This window comes from Aspergillus costaricaensis (genome assembly GCF_003184835.1).
Source record: "Aspergillus costaricaensis CBS 115574 unplaced genomic scaffold BO79scaffold_25, whole genome shotgun sequence".
Taxonomy (NCBI): domain Eukaryota; kingdom Fungi; phylum Ascomycota; class Eurotiomycetes; order Eurotiales; family Aspergillaceae; genus Aspergillus; species Aspergillus costaricensis.
The window spans coordinates 275,659-288,945 of NW_020291825.1; the positions used below are offsets into that span (position 1 = coordinate 275,659).

General features: G+C 50.9%; 5 protein-coding genes across 5 annotated transcripts; 2 read left to right on the top strand and 3 right to left on the bottom strand.

Moving 5' to 3' along the window:
• Positions 1–273: 273 nt before the first annotated feature.
• BO79DRAFT_210307 (uncharacterized protein) lies at positions 274–1,625 on the top strand. Its single transcript, XM_025682772.1, has one exon. It carries the CDS (start codon positions 329–331, stop codon positions 1,547–1,549), a length of 1,221 nt encoding a protein of 406 aa, XP_025537324.1. The 5' UTR covers positions 274–328; the 3' UTR covers positions 1,550–1,625.
• Positions 1,626–2,781: 1,156 nt separating this feature from the next.
• On the bottom strand, positions 2,782–4,871 carry BO79DRAFT_210308 (putative GPI anchored cell wall protein). The gene is made up of 3 exons (XM_025682773.1): positions 4,546–4,871; positions 3,071–4,487; positions 2,782–3,018 (listed from the first exon to the last, which is right to left on the bottom strand). Exons 1-3 carry the CDS (start codon positions 4,772–4,774, stop codon positions 2,991–2,993), a joined length of 1,674 nt encoding a protein of 557 aa, XP_025537325.1. The 5' UTR covers positions 4,775–4,871; the 3' UTR covers positions 2,782–2,990.
• A 3,492-nt stretch (positions 4,872–8,363) lies between these two features.
• On the bottom strand, positions 8,364–10,364 carry BO79DRAFT_199094 (prefoldin-like protein; the record flags this gene model as incomplete). The annotated part of the gene is made up of 2 exons (XM_025681393.1): positions 8,364–8,460; positions 8,560–10,364. 2 exons carry the CDS (start codon positions 10,362–10,364, stop codon positions 8,364–8,366), a joined length of 1,902 nt encoding a protein of 633 aa, XP_025537326.1.
• Positions 10,365–10,606: 242 nt separating this feature from the next.
• On the top strand, positions 10,607–11,912 carry BO79DRAFT_246866 (TFIIH/NER complex subunit TFB3; the record flags this gene model as incomplete). Its single annotated transcript, XM_025685601.1, has 3 exons — positions 10,607–10,700; positions 10,750–10,990; positions 11,045–11,912. Exons 1-3 carry the CDS (start codon positions 10,655–10,657, stop codon positions 11,910–11,912), a joined length of 1,155 nt encoding a protein of 384 aa, XP_025537327.1. The 5' UTR covers positions 10,607–10,654.
• Positions 11,913–12,061: 149 nt separating this feature from the next.
• On the bottom strand, positions 12,062–13,206 carry BO79DRAFT_210309 (uncharacterized protein). Its single transcript, XM_025682774.1, has one exon. The coding sequence runs from the start codon at positions 13,069–13,071 to the stop codon at positions 12,208–12,210; it is 864 nt and encodes a 287-aa protein (XP_025537328.1). The 5' UTR covers positions 13,072–13,206; the 3' UTR covers positions 12,062–12,207.
• Positions 13,207–13,287: the final 81 nt, after the last annotated feature.

The following is a 13,287-nucleotide window of genomic DNA, read 5'->3' on the forward strand; positions in this document are numbered from 1 at the left end:
TACCAAACACAATATCTGAGGATTAAATGAACATCCAAATGGTCTTTTTCCCATTTGTAATATTTCTAGCATAGACGGCGGCTAACGATATGATAACCCATCAACTTAACAAGGCTGTCTCCTCCCTCATTCAAGCGTCGATTGGCCACAACAAAGCAAGGATTACAATCCAACCAAAAAGGCGGCGCAGCATCATGCAGCTACAGCGGGCTATGCTTCTCGCACCCCGCACTTGAGAACAGAGATCGACTTAATATATGAGCTTCCCTATTCCACATATCCAAGTATTCAACAACCCCATCAACCCACAGAGAATGCTACTACCACCATGACCACCACACTCTGGGACCCAGACCGCATCCTCCAAATTACCAAAGGCCCTCACGATCAAGGAATGTTCTGTCTTGGTCGCGCACGTTCCAGATACGATAGTCGCTGTCGCTGGGACATCCCCTATTCAGACTACCAGATTATCCGGGAAACGTTAAGCCAGCTGGCCAGGAAACTGCCACACGAGATATCAGACGACGAGCTGAAAGATATTGCTGAGCGGGGATTATGCGATTATCATTGTGGCCAGGTGCACGAGGTCGTGTCCGGATGGCATGATACTCTTGCCAGTCTTCAAAATTTGTACTGGCCGTATAAAGAGCGGAAGGGGACGAGGCATCCATTATACCAGGTACTTCATGACGAGATCAAGAAATCTTCCGGATTTCCCCAACCAGGGGAAGATAGCAAGTACTCGGAGTTGATAGAGGCGGGGAATTTGGTAGAGGCGGGGAAGTTGTATGATTTTCGGGTTTTGCAGACTAGGCTTGAGAATACTCTGGATAATTGTTGGGCTCAGCGCGAAGAGAATGTTCGTCTGAGGGTGGAGGCTATGTCAAGAGAACAGGACTGTGCACATCTTCAAGAACTGCTGGGAGAAGTCAAGGCCGAACTGTCCGATGTACAAGGCAATAACAGCATGCTCACATGTACCATTAGTGATCTACAGGGTGCGCGCGATCTCAAGATGAGACAGTTAACCGAGATCACGGCCGAATTGTCAGATGTGCGAGGCAACAATAACAGTCTCAAGGACGCCAATGAAGAGATGCGCAAGGAGGTCTATGACAAGCAGAAACAGCTGAACGATATCACAGCCGAACTGTCAAATGTACGGTGCGCCAATGAAAGAATCAGAAACATCAATGAAGAGATGCGCAAAGAGATAAATGGCAAGCAGGAACAGATCGAATCTATCACTTCTCAACTTGCTAGCGTGTTGGCAGACTTGGACAGTACTACGAAAGAATTATCAGTCGCTTGTGAAATGAAAGGACAAGTCCAGAATGATCTTCACGCGGCACTCGAGGAAATCAGCAATCTCCAAGCCCAGCTTACTGAGATTCAAATACAGCAGTCCACTACAATCTGGTGCAAGATCAAGCGTTGGATTCGAGAGAAAGCTTCATGGTTATCTCGTGATAGACGAAGACGTGGAATACAGGATGAAGACGAAGAGGTTGCACTTGCTCCTGTGAAACCCAGTAATCTTGCTTGAGTGATGTCTATACATATTTAGGGCATATGCTATTTTGATATGAAGCTCTGCTCTTTATTCAGCATTTGTTACCAACTTATTGTACTAATTAACCAATCAATAACGCTAATCCAGAAGGACAGACTCAACCTGCAGCACGTAGTTCTTTTGCTGCTTCACCGAATCATTTCACATGACATGACGCACTGCTTACTTTCTTCAACCACCAGAGCCTTGCACCGCCCCATTGAAGATCTCCAGATCAGCGTGTGCCCGATGCGCATGCTTTCTAGATGATCCGACGCAGCTGTACAGCCAAGAAAAGACGCGAATGCTAACACGAAGTGTAGAGCATCAGATTAGTTCAATGCAGCAGACCCTTGTCAGACAACAATCCACGAATTATGACACAGAGTACTAATATGGTCGATCTTCACAGTAACCCTAAGCATATGACGAAGCTTCATTACGTACAATGCCTCACTTATCTTGGTTCTAGGGCAATCATTCGTACTGACAATTACCTCAATGACGACTACTCGGTCTGATTAGCTTGGGAATCTCCCTCAATTTCTTCTTACTACTCAGATACCTCAATAAATCTATTTAAAGCAGCAGAAAAATTCTACAACATCCACTCAGTGGAGTGGAGATTTATCTCTCGAGCCGGGAGTTGACGGATAACGTCGTAGCGAAGGGATCAGTTTCCACAGGGACCAGATCCACCGCAAACCCTTTGTACACCCTGAATTGGGGCCGATTGCGAAAGATAACATACAAATTTGTGCTATGCTAACAATGCCTTTATTGATTGTGCACAGTAAGCGAAGGAAAACGGTGCTGCCTGGGTGGGTAAGCAGTGATGGATAATATGATGTGGGCCGGGGTCTGATGTCCACTTAGTCCAGCTTACCCTGCATAGCCCACGTTTTTGTAAGAATAGATGGGATCTACGATGTGAACTTACAGTAGATGATATTATGTATAATGGAAAGTGATCACGGGGTTACTGTTGGTACTCAGAATGGGTTTAGACGGCATGTGTGCTTCATAATCTTCGCCTGTTTCTTTTTCTTGTATCTGACATGGTCCCTTGCAGGGATCTTGCTGGGTGAATGTTTGCAATTGGGTCAGATAAAGAACTCTTGGGATATGAAGTCAATACTACGCGGATTCGTATCAAATGTCTGATAGGCATACTTGATTAATGTAATTAGACCCAAGAGCTGTAGCTTATAATACACCGCTACTAGCTGACAAAGAATTATCGTTGATATAACCAATTTTGTATTTCCAATATCCATAGTCTCTCCGGTCAGAGACCGTATCCGGCACCCGGTTAAGTATCAAAAGAAGGAATGGTCATGTCTTAAACTAAAGGGAATAAAAATCAATAAATAGAACATAACGGGTCCATTAATCATGTTCGCGTTGCCGGATGCGATCGCTACGTCTGACGAGCTTAGCAGACCGTGATGTACAGACCGAGACTAGATTTTCAGTTAGCAGTAGTTCACAGATGATGACATGTGATACACTTACGGAGAGGGGTTGTAGTCCTCAAAGAAGTTGAGGTAGGTGCTACCAGCCTCCTTCATCTCGTAGCTGACAGTCTGGCCAGCCGGGCAAGAGAAAGTGGAGATCAGGTAAGAGTTGCCAGGCGAGAGGGTGAAGTCGCCGTAGTCCTGCTTGACTCCAGGAGCGTTGTTGTAGGTCGTCGACTCGCTAGCAGCAGACTCGAGCTGGGAGAAGTCAACCTTGCCGTCTCCGCTGAAAGTGTAGTCGGAGGTCTCGAGCTGATCCTTGGTAGGGAACAGGAAGATCAGACTGCAGGTCTTTCCAGAGTCCGAAGAGGGGATGTCGAAGTTGAAGATGGTCGAGACAGTGGAGGAGACGGTGCCGAAGTACTGAGTACCATAGGCGGTGTCGGGAGTGGAAGAGTTGATCGGGACGATCAGGTGAGGGTACTCATAGTCGCCAGAAAGATCAGTGGGGCAGCTGGCAGAGGAAGACTGAGTGGCCGTGCCAGAAGGCTGAGCGCTGCTGGGAGACGCGGAGGTCTGGGGGTAAGAGGGAGTGCCAGACGGCTGGGGAGCAGGAGTTCCAGAGGTCTGGGGGTAGGAGGAAGGCTGAGGGGCGGGAGTGCCAGAGGTTTCGGGGTAAGAGCTCTCAGAAGGCTGAGGAGCCGGAGATCCGGAGGGCTGAGGAGCAGGAGTCTCAGAAGGCTGGGGGGCCGGGGTCTCCGAGGACTGGGGGTATGAAGGAGTCTCCGAAGGCTGAGGAGCAGGGCTCTCGGACGATTGAGGGTAGGATGGAGTCTCGGATGGCTGAGGAGCAGGGGATCCGGAGGGCGCCGGCTGGGAACCAGCGGGAGCAGAAGACCCAGGTCCAACGGGAACCAGCGGGACAGTAGTCTCTCCAGGAACAGAAACCACAGGAGTAGACTCAGCGCCACAGTAGGTTTCGGTCACATAGACGGTCGTCACCTGCACGGCGCCGCTCGACTGGGGACCAGGACCGTAGGGCACTGAAGCACTAGAGGCAGGGCCACCAGGAACCCAGCCAGTCGATTGGCCAGCGCCAGGAACTCCCGGAGCACTGGAGGCAGGGCCACCGGGTACCCAGCTAGTCGACGCACCAGCGCCAGGGACACCTGGAGCGCTGGAAGACGGAGCCGGAGCCGGCTGGCTGGACTGAGGGGCGGGGGTCGAAGCCGGAGCAGAACTGGAGCCAACAGAGCCAGCACCCGAGCCCGAGCAGGAATCAGCCGTCAACTTGATGTTCTCGCAGCCAGTGACGGAGGAGTTCTCAGTGGTGTAAAGGTTCAGTTCATTGTTGTCGCCAGTTTGGCAGGCAACAAAATCGGCGTCACCGTTGTACTCCAGCTCACCAGAGGAGGTGATGGAGAAACCCGACATAGGAGATTTACCCAAGTCACACTGGAACTGTGTGGTCTCGCCTGTCAGGGATGTGTGGTTAGTAACATACCCGGTATAATTCATATGTGGATAGCTTACTAGTCACAACACAACCGCGTCCGCTGCTGTCAGTGATGCCACCGTTGGAGTCAATGCAGAACTGGGTTGCGGGAAGCCCACCACCGATGCGGTTCTGACCATCACCCAGCTGGCCAATGGTGCCAGAAGCATCACCAGAAGCTGTCAGGTGGAAGCAGCAAGAGTCGCTCCGGCCAACAAGGGCATTAGCCCCAGCAGCGAAGGCTGCAAGGGTCGCAACGTTCTTCATACTTGCAAAAGCGAAAGTAGGCGACAGCTAGAAAGCAAGCGAACGGATTGGGGGCGATGTGAGAATAAAGATTGTTTTTGGAAGGGTTATTGGCCGGGGTAAGCTAACAAGCAAGCCGAAAAACCCAGGGTACGCTCAATATTTATAAACTATAGTGGGTACATAAAAGGCACGTCATGGGCAATTGCCGGTGGTAAACCGGACAGAGTCAACACGCACACCTCCACAGCACAGCAGTTCGAAAAAATAGAAACAGACATTCAGCCAGTTGCATTGCTTCTGCTGGACTGGCAGTTGACCATGGAAAAGAAACATGGAGGGCCACCGTTGATCCCGCTAGGCACCACCGGACAGCGAATAAACAAGCTGCAAGTTGTCCGACAACGCCGGGCCTGGAAGCTTCGGGATTGAAGGAGCAATGAAAGCAGACGTCATGAGCATTGGGCCTTGTGGAGGGGGGAATTCTATGAAAAACACCCGATCTGGAAGTTGGCTGTGAGATAGAAGCGGTATCAGTGGCTCGGGCGATGCAGGGCACAAGCCAACTGTGGACCCAGCCCCATCGAGCAGCCTTTGGATCGGCCGGGAACCCTGCCCTGGTCAAGACCTTCCGGACTCATGGACTCAGGCGGGTTATTGCGAGTCCGGTGGCGAGATGGCAATGCCACCCACGGTACAACACGCCATTCAGCCATACATAGCGAGCATTGTTGTTATCCATACAAGGAACATGGGTAGGACACCCACGGGCCTGCTTCTATTCATAATCGCTCACAGCGGAAAACCGGGAACGCAAGGTAAGCGACAATGCTCTATGCTCTATGCTCGACATAAGCAATCAATCCTAAGTGCAAGTATCAAGCATAGTCCGCGTAAGTCGGGAGGGATGTGGAGGGGGAGCTATAGCCACCATCACGGCCTAACAACAGGGAAGGATGGGAATCCTGGGATTAACCGGGGAAGGGTGCCTTGCATTATGCTCAGAAGGGTTTGGACTCGAAGCATATACGACATGCAGTGCGGAGTAGGGGGATACAGTTGACGTTGACTCTTGCCTTGGATGTGTTGCTTAGGAACTCGGTGAGCAGCTTTTGGATCTCGCTTGGGAAGCAGCATAGCCCGCGTAGTAGCAGTACAGCGAGCGACTGCATGTCATGATGGAATAATCCTTGGCATGGTGGATTATTGATGAGTTGATTATTCGATGAGAATAGTCATTAGAATGGATATGAGGGACTATCATTCTACTCTTTGGGAAGGTCGGAGAAACCCGGCAGAACCCAGTCCACCCGGATCAATAGTAAACCCGTGTTCCGCAGGTGGGGGATGACGCCAGCCTCGCTGGACTTCCTCCATCCAGCTTCCATGAGGCTTCCAGGATCCATCGTCCTATTCCTTCTCTCGTCTGCCGGCAATACACCACCCGAGCCACTGCGCCACGTCATGGGGTATTCTTACTGACCCTATGCCTGGCTCGCTGCCTTTCCCTCCCGAAAAAGCAGAGCGGAAAAAGAAACTGAATATGAACCAAAGACCGGTTCTAGGCAACCCTGAACGATAACCAATCTGCCTCCATGGGACAATGGTAGCAGCCATGGTTGCCTAAGTGTTTACCCAAACGATAATGATCAATTGTGTCAACAAACGATACACAAACAGATATACTATGAGCCGTACATATATAGAAACAACCCGGTCAACGGCAACACAATCCCAGGATTCCGGCCTGACCAGCCTCGTGTCATTGGCGTCCATCTGACAGGTGGGCAACGCAGCCCTGTTGGCCGCCAGTGCCCTATAAGCTTCGCCGGCATCTGGATGGCTGCGCGATCGATTTCAATCTATACTCTTTTAGCCATTTTCAATATTACTTTCCTATATTATTATTCTCCATTACATCTCCGGAACACGATTAGATTCTCCGTCGCGCTTCTGCAGTGCGTCGTAAGTAAACCCGCCCCATCCTGGCTCCATGCTTATCTCCCCACCTCAGCATTTCTCAATCTCTTGAACATCGAACTCTGGTTCGAACCATATAACCAGTCCATCCTGAAACACGACTTCTCAGTCAAAGCAGTCCCATTGGGCCTCCAGGGGTTCCCTATCACATTTCACTCTCACTCTCTCCCTATCCACGATCCTCAAAATTCCAGTCTCATCAAAATCAAAAGCAAAGCCGTTGAGAACGGGGCACTTTGCAGACCAAATCCCCGCACTGCACTCTGTAGAAGCTTACGTACACCCTCACCTAACAACGGTCAATCAAGGTCTAGACAGTTGGCTGAAATCCACCTAAACTCTGATCCCTCTCTACTCTGTTAAGTGAGTTATGTGCTGGCCCACCATCCATGTGTCCAGGATGGGCAAACAAGTGGGTTATCCCTCGACCTGTTCGATTCCAGACCTTTACAGTAAACCAGCAGCACAATGCTCCGAACAATGGACACATCCACAATTCGAATTTTCCACAATTTTCTTCTCCTCTCTCTCTAGCCTTCATTCAATCAAGGATCGGTCCGACGGACGGACGGACGGATTAATGCTTATGCAAAGCATTCTGTAAACGATCCAGATGACAAGACACAGATGGATGCCTGCAGGACTCGCAAAATTTTGATTTCGTCGGACATGCCGGGGTTGGACAACAAACAACCCCAACATAGCATCAGTTAAACCAGTTAACAATCAATTAGTGATTCCCTTGACTAACAATAATGTAATGCGCACGTCCACCAGTGTCTCACACTATCCAAGCTGGTTGAGTTGAACTAGAGCTGTCAGAATCAAGTACAGCACAGCGTTTCCATGTCGATCTTCATTTTAAAATCCAGCTGCCCAGTCTTGACCTCATCGAGTCCCTAAGCAACCGGCGATCAATCAGGCAGCCCAGATCGACTCCGAAATTATAATGTAATAGAGCAGTTTCCTTTTCCTGGGCCAGTCAGCCAGATAGCCAATGCGTATCTGACGTAAATAAATACATAAATAACTACTTCATCAAGTAATCGATGCTGATTACTCAAATGCCTAGGATCTTCGTGCGGTCTGTCCCGATAAATATTGAACTAAAGCAACCCAACCATCAATGATCTGTTTATGATGTAAACATCATCATGATGCTGTGAAACTCTGCTGCGTCTTTTACCTAGCGGGGTAGGGGAAAGATGGAGCTCGATCAATGTTCACATGTTGAATCTGAGATGGATGGATGCACATTGCTTGTAAAGTCACATAGATGAACCACTGGTTCACACTTGTGGCTGGCAGTCTCCGTGCTTGTTGACTTGGATATCAGGTAGTATCTGGGTATCATTGATAGATGCTTAACTGCGGAGAAGAAGCGCTTATTTATACCCCATCCCATGGAAACTGGACATAATGCAGGAATCTTATCGTTATCCAGGTACATGGTTCACATTGGACCTAGACTATTGCCACAACCACTATTACAGAGAGTTTGAGAAGGTTTTATGGTATATATATGTGTAGTATGTCGAGGGTGAAACGTAACCATGTCTCCATCTGTAACTGGCCGTAAGTACTCAACTGAGCCCAATACACCCAGTAACGGAAGCACAGTCAGAGAGCCCTATTCTTCATTCTTGGACTTCAAACTTTGAATGACTATACCATGGGAAAGCGGTATAGTCATGCCAAGGTAGAGACTACCTTGGTTTCGGTCCTTTCTACGGCACAATGGGAGAATGAAAATGTCGCAGTATCATGCATCTGTGCATCGGTATATATTGGGTATCTGTTTGGGTTTCGTTCTATCTGAGTCTTACCTCATGCGGGCAGCCTTGAATCTGCTCACCCGTTTGGGCGCATCCTCAGTCTCAATTGGCACAATTTCCGGCTCCTCGCCTACGAAGCCACCATTTTGCTGGATCATGCGGTTCCGAATCTTGTAGAACTCTGTTGCAATCTCCTTCTTATGCAGCTGCTCGTCGAGCTCATCGGGCTCTGGTGCTACTACTGGACCTGCTGGGGTCTCCCGTTCAACGAGCGTATCGGCAAGAATCTTCCCCTCGGGGCCCCTGGGTGTAGGGTCTTCTTGCTCCACGATGTCGGAGATAGGCTGGGAGAAGGGCTTGGGTTCCGCTGGTTTCGCAGGGAACAGAGGTAGAGATGGCCCAGTGGTAGATGTCTCAGTCTTGCGTAGAGCCGAGCGAGGTTCGGCAGGTCGAGAAGTGTTGCTAGGTTGGGTTGTTGACGCAGTGGCGTCTTCAGTTGCGTTGTTGGTTTTCCGGGCACTCTTGAACCGGGATACTTTCTTCGGGGCATCACTCTGCACAGATTCTTTCCGAGCAGGTTCTGTGCGTTCAACAACAGCATCCTGAAGAACAGGCACGTTAGACTCTCGGACCGGAGCGACCTTCTTCTCCACAACCGGAGGCTTGGAAGCCGGAGCGATGTCGAGTTCGTCAGCAAAAGCAACCTTCTTCTTCGGTTTCTTCTCTTTGACTGGCTCGCTACTCGTGTCTGCCTTATTCTCGACACGAACAACACTGGGCTGATCTAGGTCCTGCTTGATTTCGTTCGGGAGCGTTTGCGTGTCTTTTCCGGCATTCCACATTCCCCGAGCATTGAGCTTTTCCTCCAGCTCGCGCATCTGACGGTGATAGTCTTCGCTCAAAACACGCCTAGTGCTCCTTCCGTATTCGTCCTCCTCTTCATCTTCGTCATCGTCATAATCATAAGCATCATAGTCCTCATCGACGGAAATATCACTTGCGTCTTCGTCCAACTCAAGCTCCGCCACGACAGACCCGACTTCGTTCAGACTATACTGGAGCATCTCACGGCGTAATTTAGCATCCTCCGGAGACTCGTCGACTTCCATAACAGGACGCTCGCCATGAATTTCGACGGTCGGGTCTAACGCAGAGCTTGTCTCCTTGGCATCGCTTCCCAAAGACTTGGCGGAGGGCTCCTCGCTGGTGGATTTATCGTCTTTATCAAGACTATCTGCGGAAGACGCCTCCTCCGTAGTCTGAGTGACTTGCTGAGACGAGCTCGATACTGGCGTATCGGCCTTAGCCACATCAGGTATATCCTTCACACCAGCCTTCTTCAAAACCTCCAAAAGATCGGTTGCCTCGCTGCCGGGTGTGGTTGTCTTGCTTGAAATGATCTCGCCGTTCTCATCGAGTTCCTCAAAAATCTCAGTCATAGGAAAGTCCGCCGTAGGTTCCACCGGTAACCGATCTTGGGAGTCGAGCGCGTAAAGTTGATCTTCTGCCGCACGTAGCCGTTTCTCTATAGTCGACGCATTTTGCTTCACGTAGTCGATTCGTCTCGTTACCAAATCAACCGCCTGTTGCTTGGTTCGCGTCACGCCTTGTTTCTCTCCCAAAATCACTTTGACCTCCTCTTCGTTGACCAGAGAGCCACCAAAGTCGCGTCCTACTCGGAGGTAGTCATTCATTGTTGCATCATCGTCTAGGTCGTTTATCTCGTCTTTGAGGCCATCGTATTCGGCCTCCCACGTCCTCCAGTGGTAAAGGGAGTCTTGCAGCTTCGAGATGTTCCCCTCGAGTTCGAGCCGCTGGCGCTCCAGCTCATGCAGGCTGTTATTTGGAACGCCCATCTCTAGAGTATGCTGAGAGATATCTGGGGAAAGCAGCCGTTCAGTGGGAGTGTGAAAGTACACTAGGAGGGGGAGAGTCTGGACAGAAAGAGAAGGAAGGCGGCGGCAAAGAAAAAGTTCCGCCGCGGAACAAGAGCGGAGAACAGAACATGATTGGCCCGTGCACGCAGCTGGATTATCAACCTTCCATGCCACTGAGGGATCACCGTCAATTGTTCTTCCTCCCAACGTGTCGCGTGCCTCACGTACTGTGCTGTTCAGAGCCTCTTTGAGCTGCAGTGATCCTCAAAATGCCTCCTGCTCGTGATATCATGGCTCATCGGGGGGATGACGATGGTAAGTCTACTTCCCATAACCCTTTTGAATATACACTGACTGTCAGCAGAGGTGTGCCCTGTCTGCAAATCCTCGCGGTATCTGAACCCAGACATGCGATTTCTCATCAATCCAGAATGCTACCACAAGATGTGCGAGTCCTGCGTGGACCGGATCTTCTCCTCAGGTCCCGCGAACTGTCCTGTGGCGGGCTGTCACAAGACTCTGCGCAAGAACCGGTTTCGCAAGCAGACATTCGAGGATATCAATGTGGAAAGGGAGGTGGACATTCGGCGCAGAGTGATGCAGATGTACGCCACGAGCCAATCCACTAGGCCCAGGAATGACCACTAATTCTCCTCTAGTCTCAACCGCCGCGAAGAAGAGTTTGATTCGAAACGAGCATACGATGACTTCCTAGAACAACGCGAAGAGATAATAGCGAACCTTGTCCATGGCACAGATGTGGCCAAGACGGAAAGCGATCTGCAAAGATATGCTGCAGACAACATGCGCTCGATTCGCGCGAACCAAGCCCTCGAAGCACAAGAGGCCTCGTCCTTCCGAGAGCAACAGACACACGAACAAGAACTGGCACGTCTTCGGCGAGAGGCAGCTAGACTGGAATATGAGAATGAGCGGAAGGAAATGCTTGCCGGTCGAGAAGATGTCCTCAGTCGTCTTGCGGCAGGTCGACCTGGCGACGCAGCGGCTATCGCCCGCGAAGGCCACAAGGTGTTGCTCAAGAAATCTTCTGCTCGTCGTAGTGAAGAAGACCGCATCCGACAAAAGCAAGCTGCTTTGCGTAATTCCGATGCCAGGAAGGCCGGCCAGGGTGCCCTCACCACGGCGGACAGGGCAGATGAAAGTGGTGATTCTGGTCTGATCAAGGGTCTCAAGAAGATCAAGACGCCCGAGCCTGAAAAGCCTTACGATCCTTTTGGTGGCCTCATTCCCAACAAGAGGGACTATTATACTCTGCGCGACCATTACCCGAACAGCTACCTCGACCCTATTCGCCAGGACACTCGTATGCAGGCCGGTGGATACGACCTTCAAGAATACTACTCGCGTACTCTGATGGAGGCCTTTGCAGGTCTTGGGTGCTTCATTGATGAGGAAGTGTCCAAGCGAGAGGTTACAAGTACGATGGGTATTTCCAGACCTGTGGCTACTGAAGGTGCTGCCTTGGCGGCTGTCTCAAGTGCAGGCGCTCCAGAAGCCAGCTCGTGAGCTATGGTCATGATTTCTGATTTCCTCCGCTGATAGAGCTTCTGGATTTGGGTCGTTATATTGTTGGTTGCGGCGTTCAGGCATTTGTGTTGCATAGCGATGGCGTTTTGTGACAGTTTTTGAGCACCCGGAAAAGCTATATGACTGAGATGTTCAATTCGTTCAGGTACAATAGGTATACAAACAGGTAAAGCTAGTACAAACCAATAAATTGCATGACAAAACAGAATGAATAAAACCGAACTAGGAAAAAGAAAATAGTGTAATGTACAACCGTCTAAATAAATACATGGGCTCACAACTTGCCACCAGTGATCTGCTCTCCCAGCTGCTTGACTCTGTTCTGGATGACGTCCCAGCGAGCGGTCTCGCTCTTCCTGGTCTCGTTGACAATACCCTGGACAGTAGGGGGCACACCCAAGTTCCAGATGTTCTCGCCCTCCTGGTGGTCACTGCGCCAGGCCTCGTTCTCACCCTCGGGGAAGACTCGCTCAATCTCAGCCAGAAGCTGAGCCTCTGTGGTAATGAAGTTCCGAGCATTCATGTACAGCTCTTGCAGGTTGTCTTGACGCTCGGCCTCCTTCACAGCCTGCTGGTACTCGAGGCGGGCCTTGGACTCAGCCAGGCGGGTCTCGCGGTCAGGATCTGGCAGCACGGCGGTATGTTTGGGTAGCATGTCCTGAATGACGGAGTTACGGGTCAACCGCTGGTCTTCTCTCTCAGGCTGGCGGAGGATACGGTCCCGACGCTTCTGCTTCTCCAAACTCCGCTGCATCATGGCCTTGTCCGTCCGCTGCTTCCGGGTGTGTAGTTCCAGGAGACCTTCGCGGAGGTTTTTGCGTCTCATCTCCGCCATGCGCTTCTTCCACTCAATGTATTCGGTGTTGGGGTCATTGGGGTCCAAGTTGGTCTCCTTGGTCGGAAGAGGCGTCGCGGCATTGATGTATGCCTCTGTCGGCTTGTCCTTGCGGCGGGCCGGGAAGAGTTCTCGGGGGACGGGCAGGGTACCCTTGACGCGGGGCTTCGAAGGAAGATCGGGCTGAATGGGTTGAGGGATGTCGACGAAGTTGGGAGACTCGGGGCCGACCCGCAGACAGGAGGATGAGGTGAAGCCGCGGAACTGCACGGTGGCAGCCCTGCAATTGCGGAAGAGAGACATGGTAAACAGTGTCTGTCTGCTCAAGGATAGCGGTGGAGCAGAATTGGTGACTAGTGGATGGAAGAAAAAGAATTGATAGAGACCAGGTAGCCGGTCTACTTCGGATCAAGGACCAGCACAGGAGGGTGAGATGGCTGATGGCCTGCGCGGTGCTATTGCGGGAGTCGAACGAGGACGAAGCGATTTTCTTGCGCCTGGTCCGTGCACCGCTTAGCT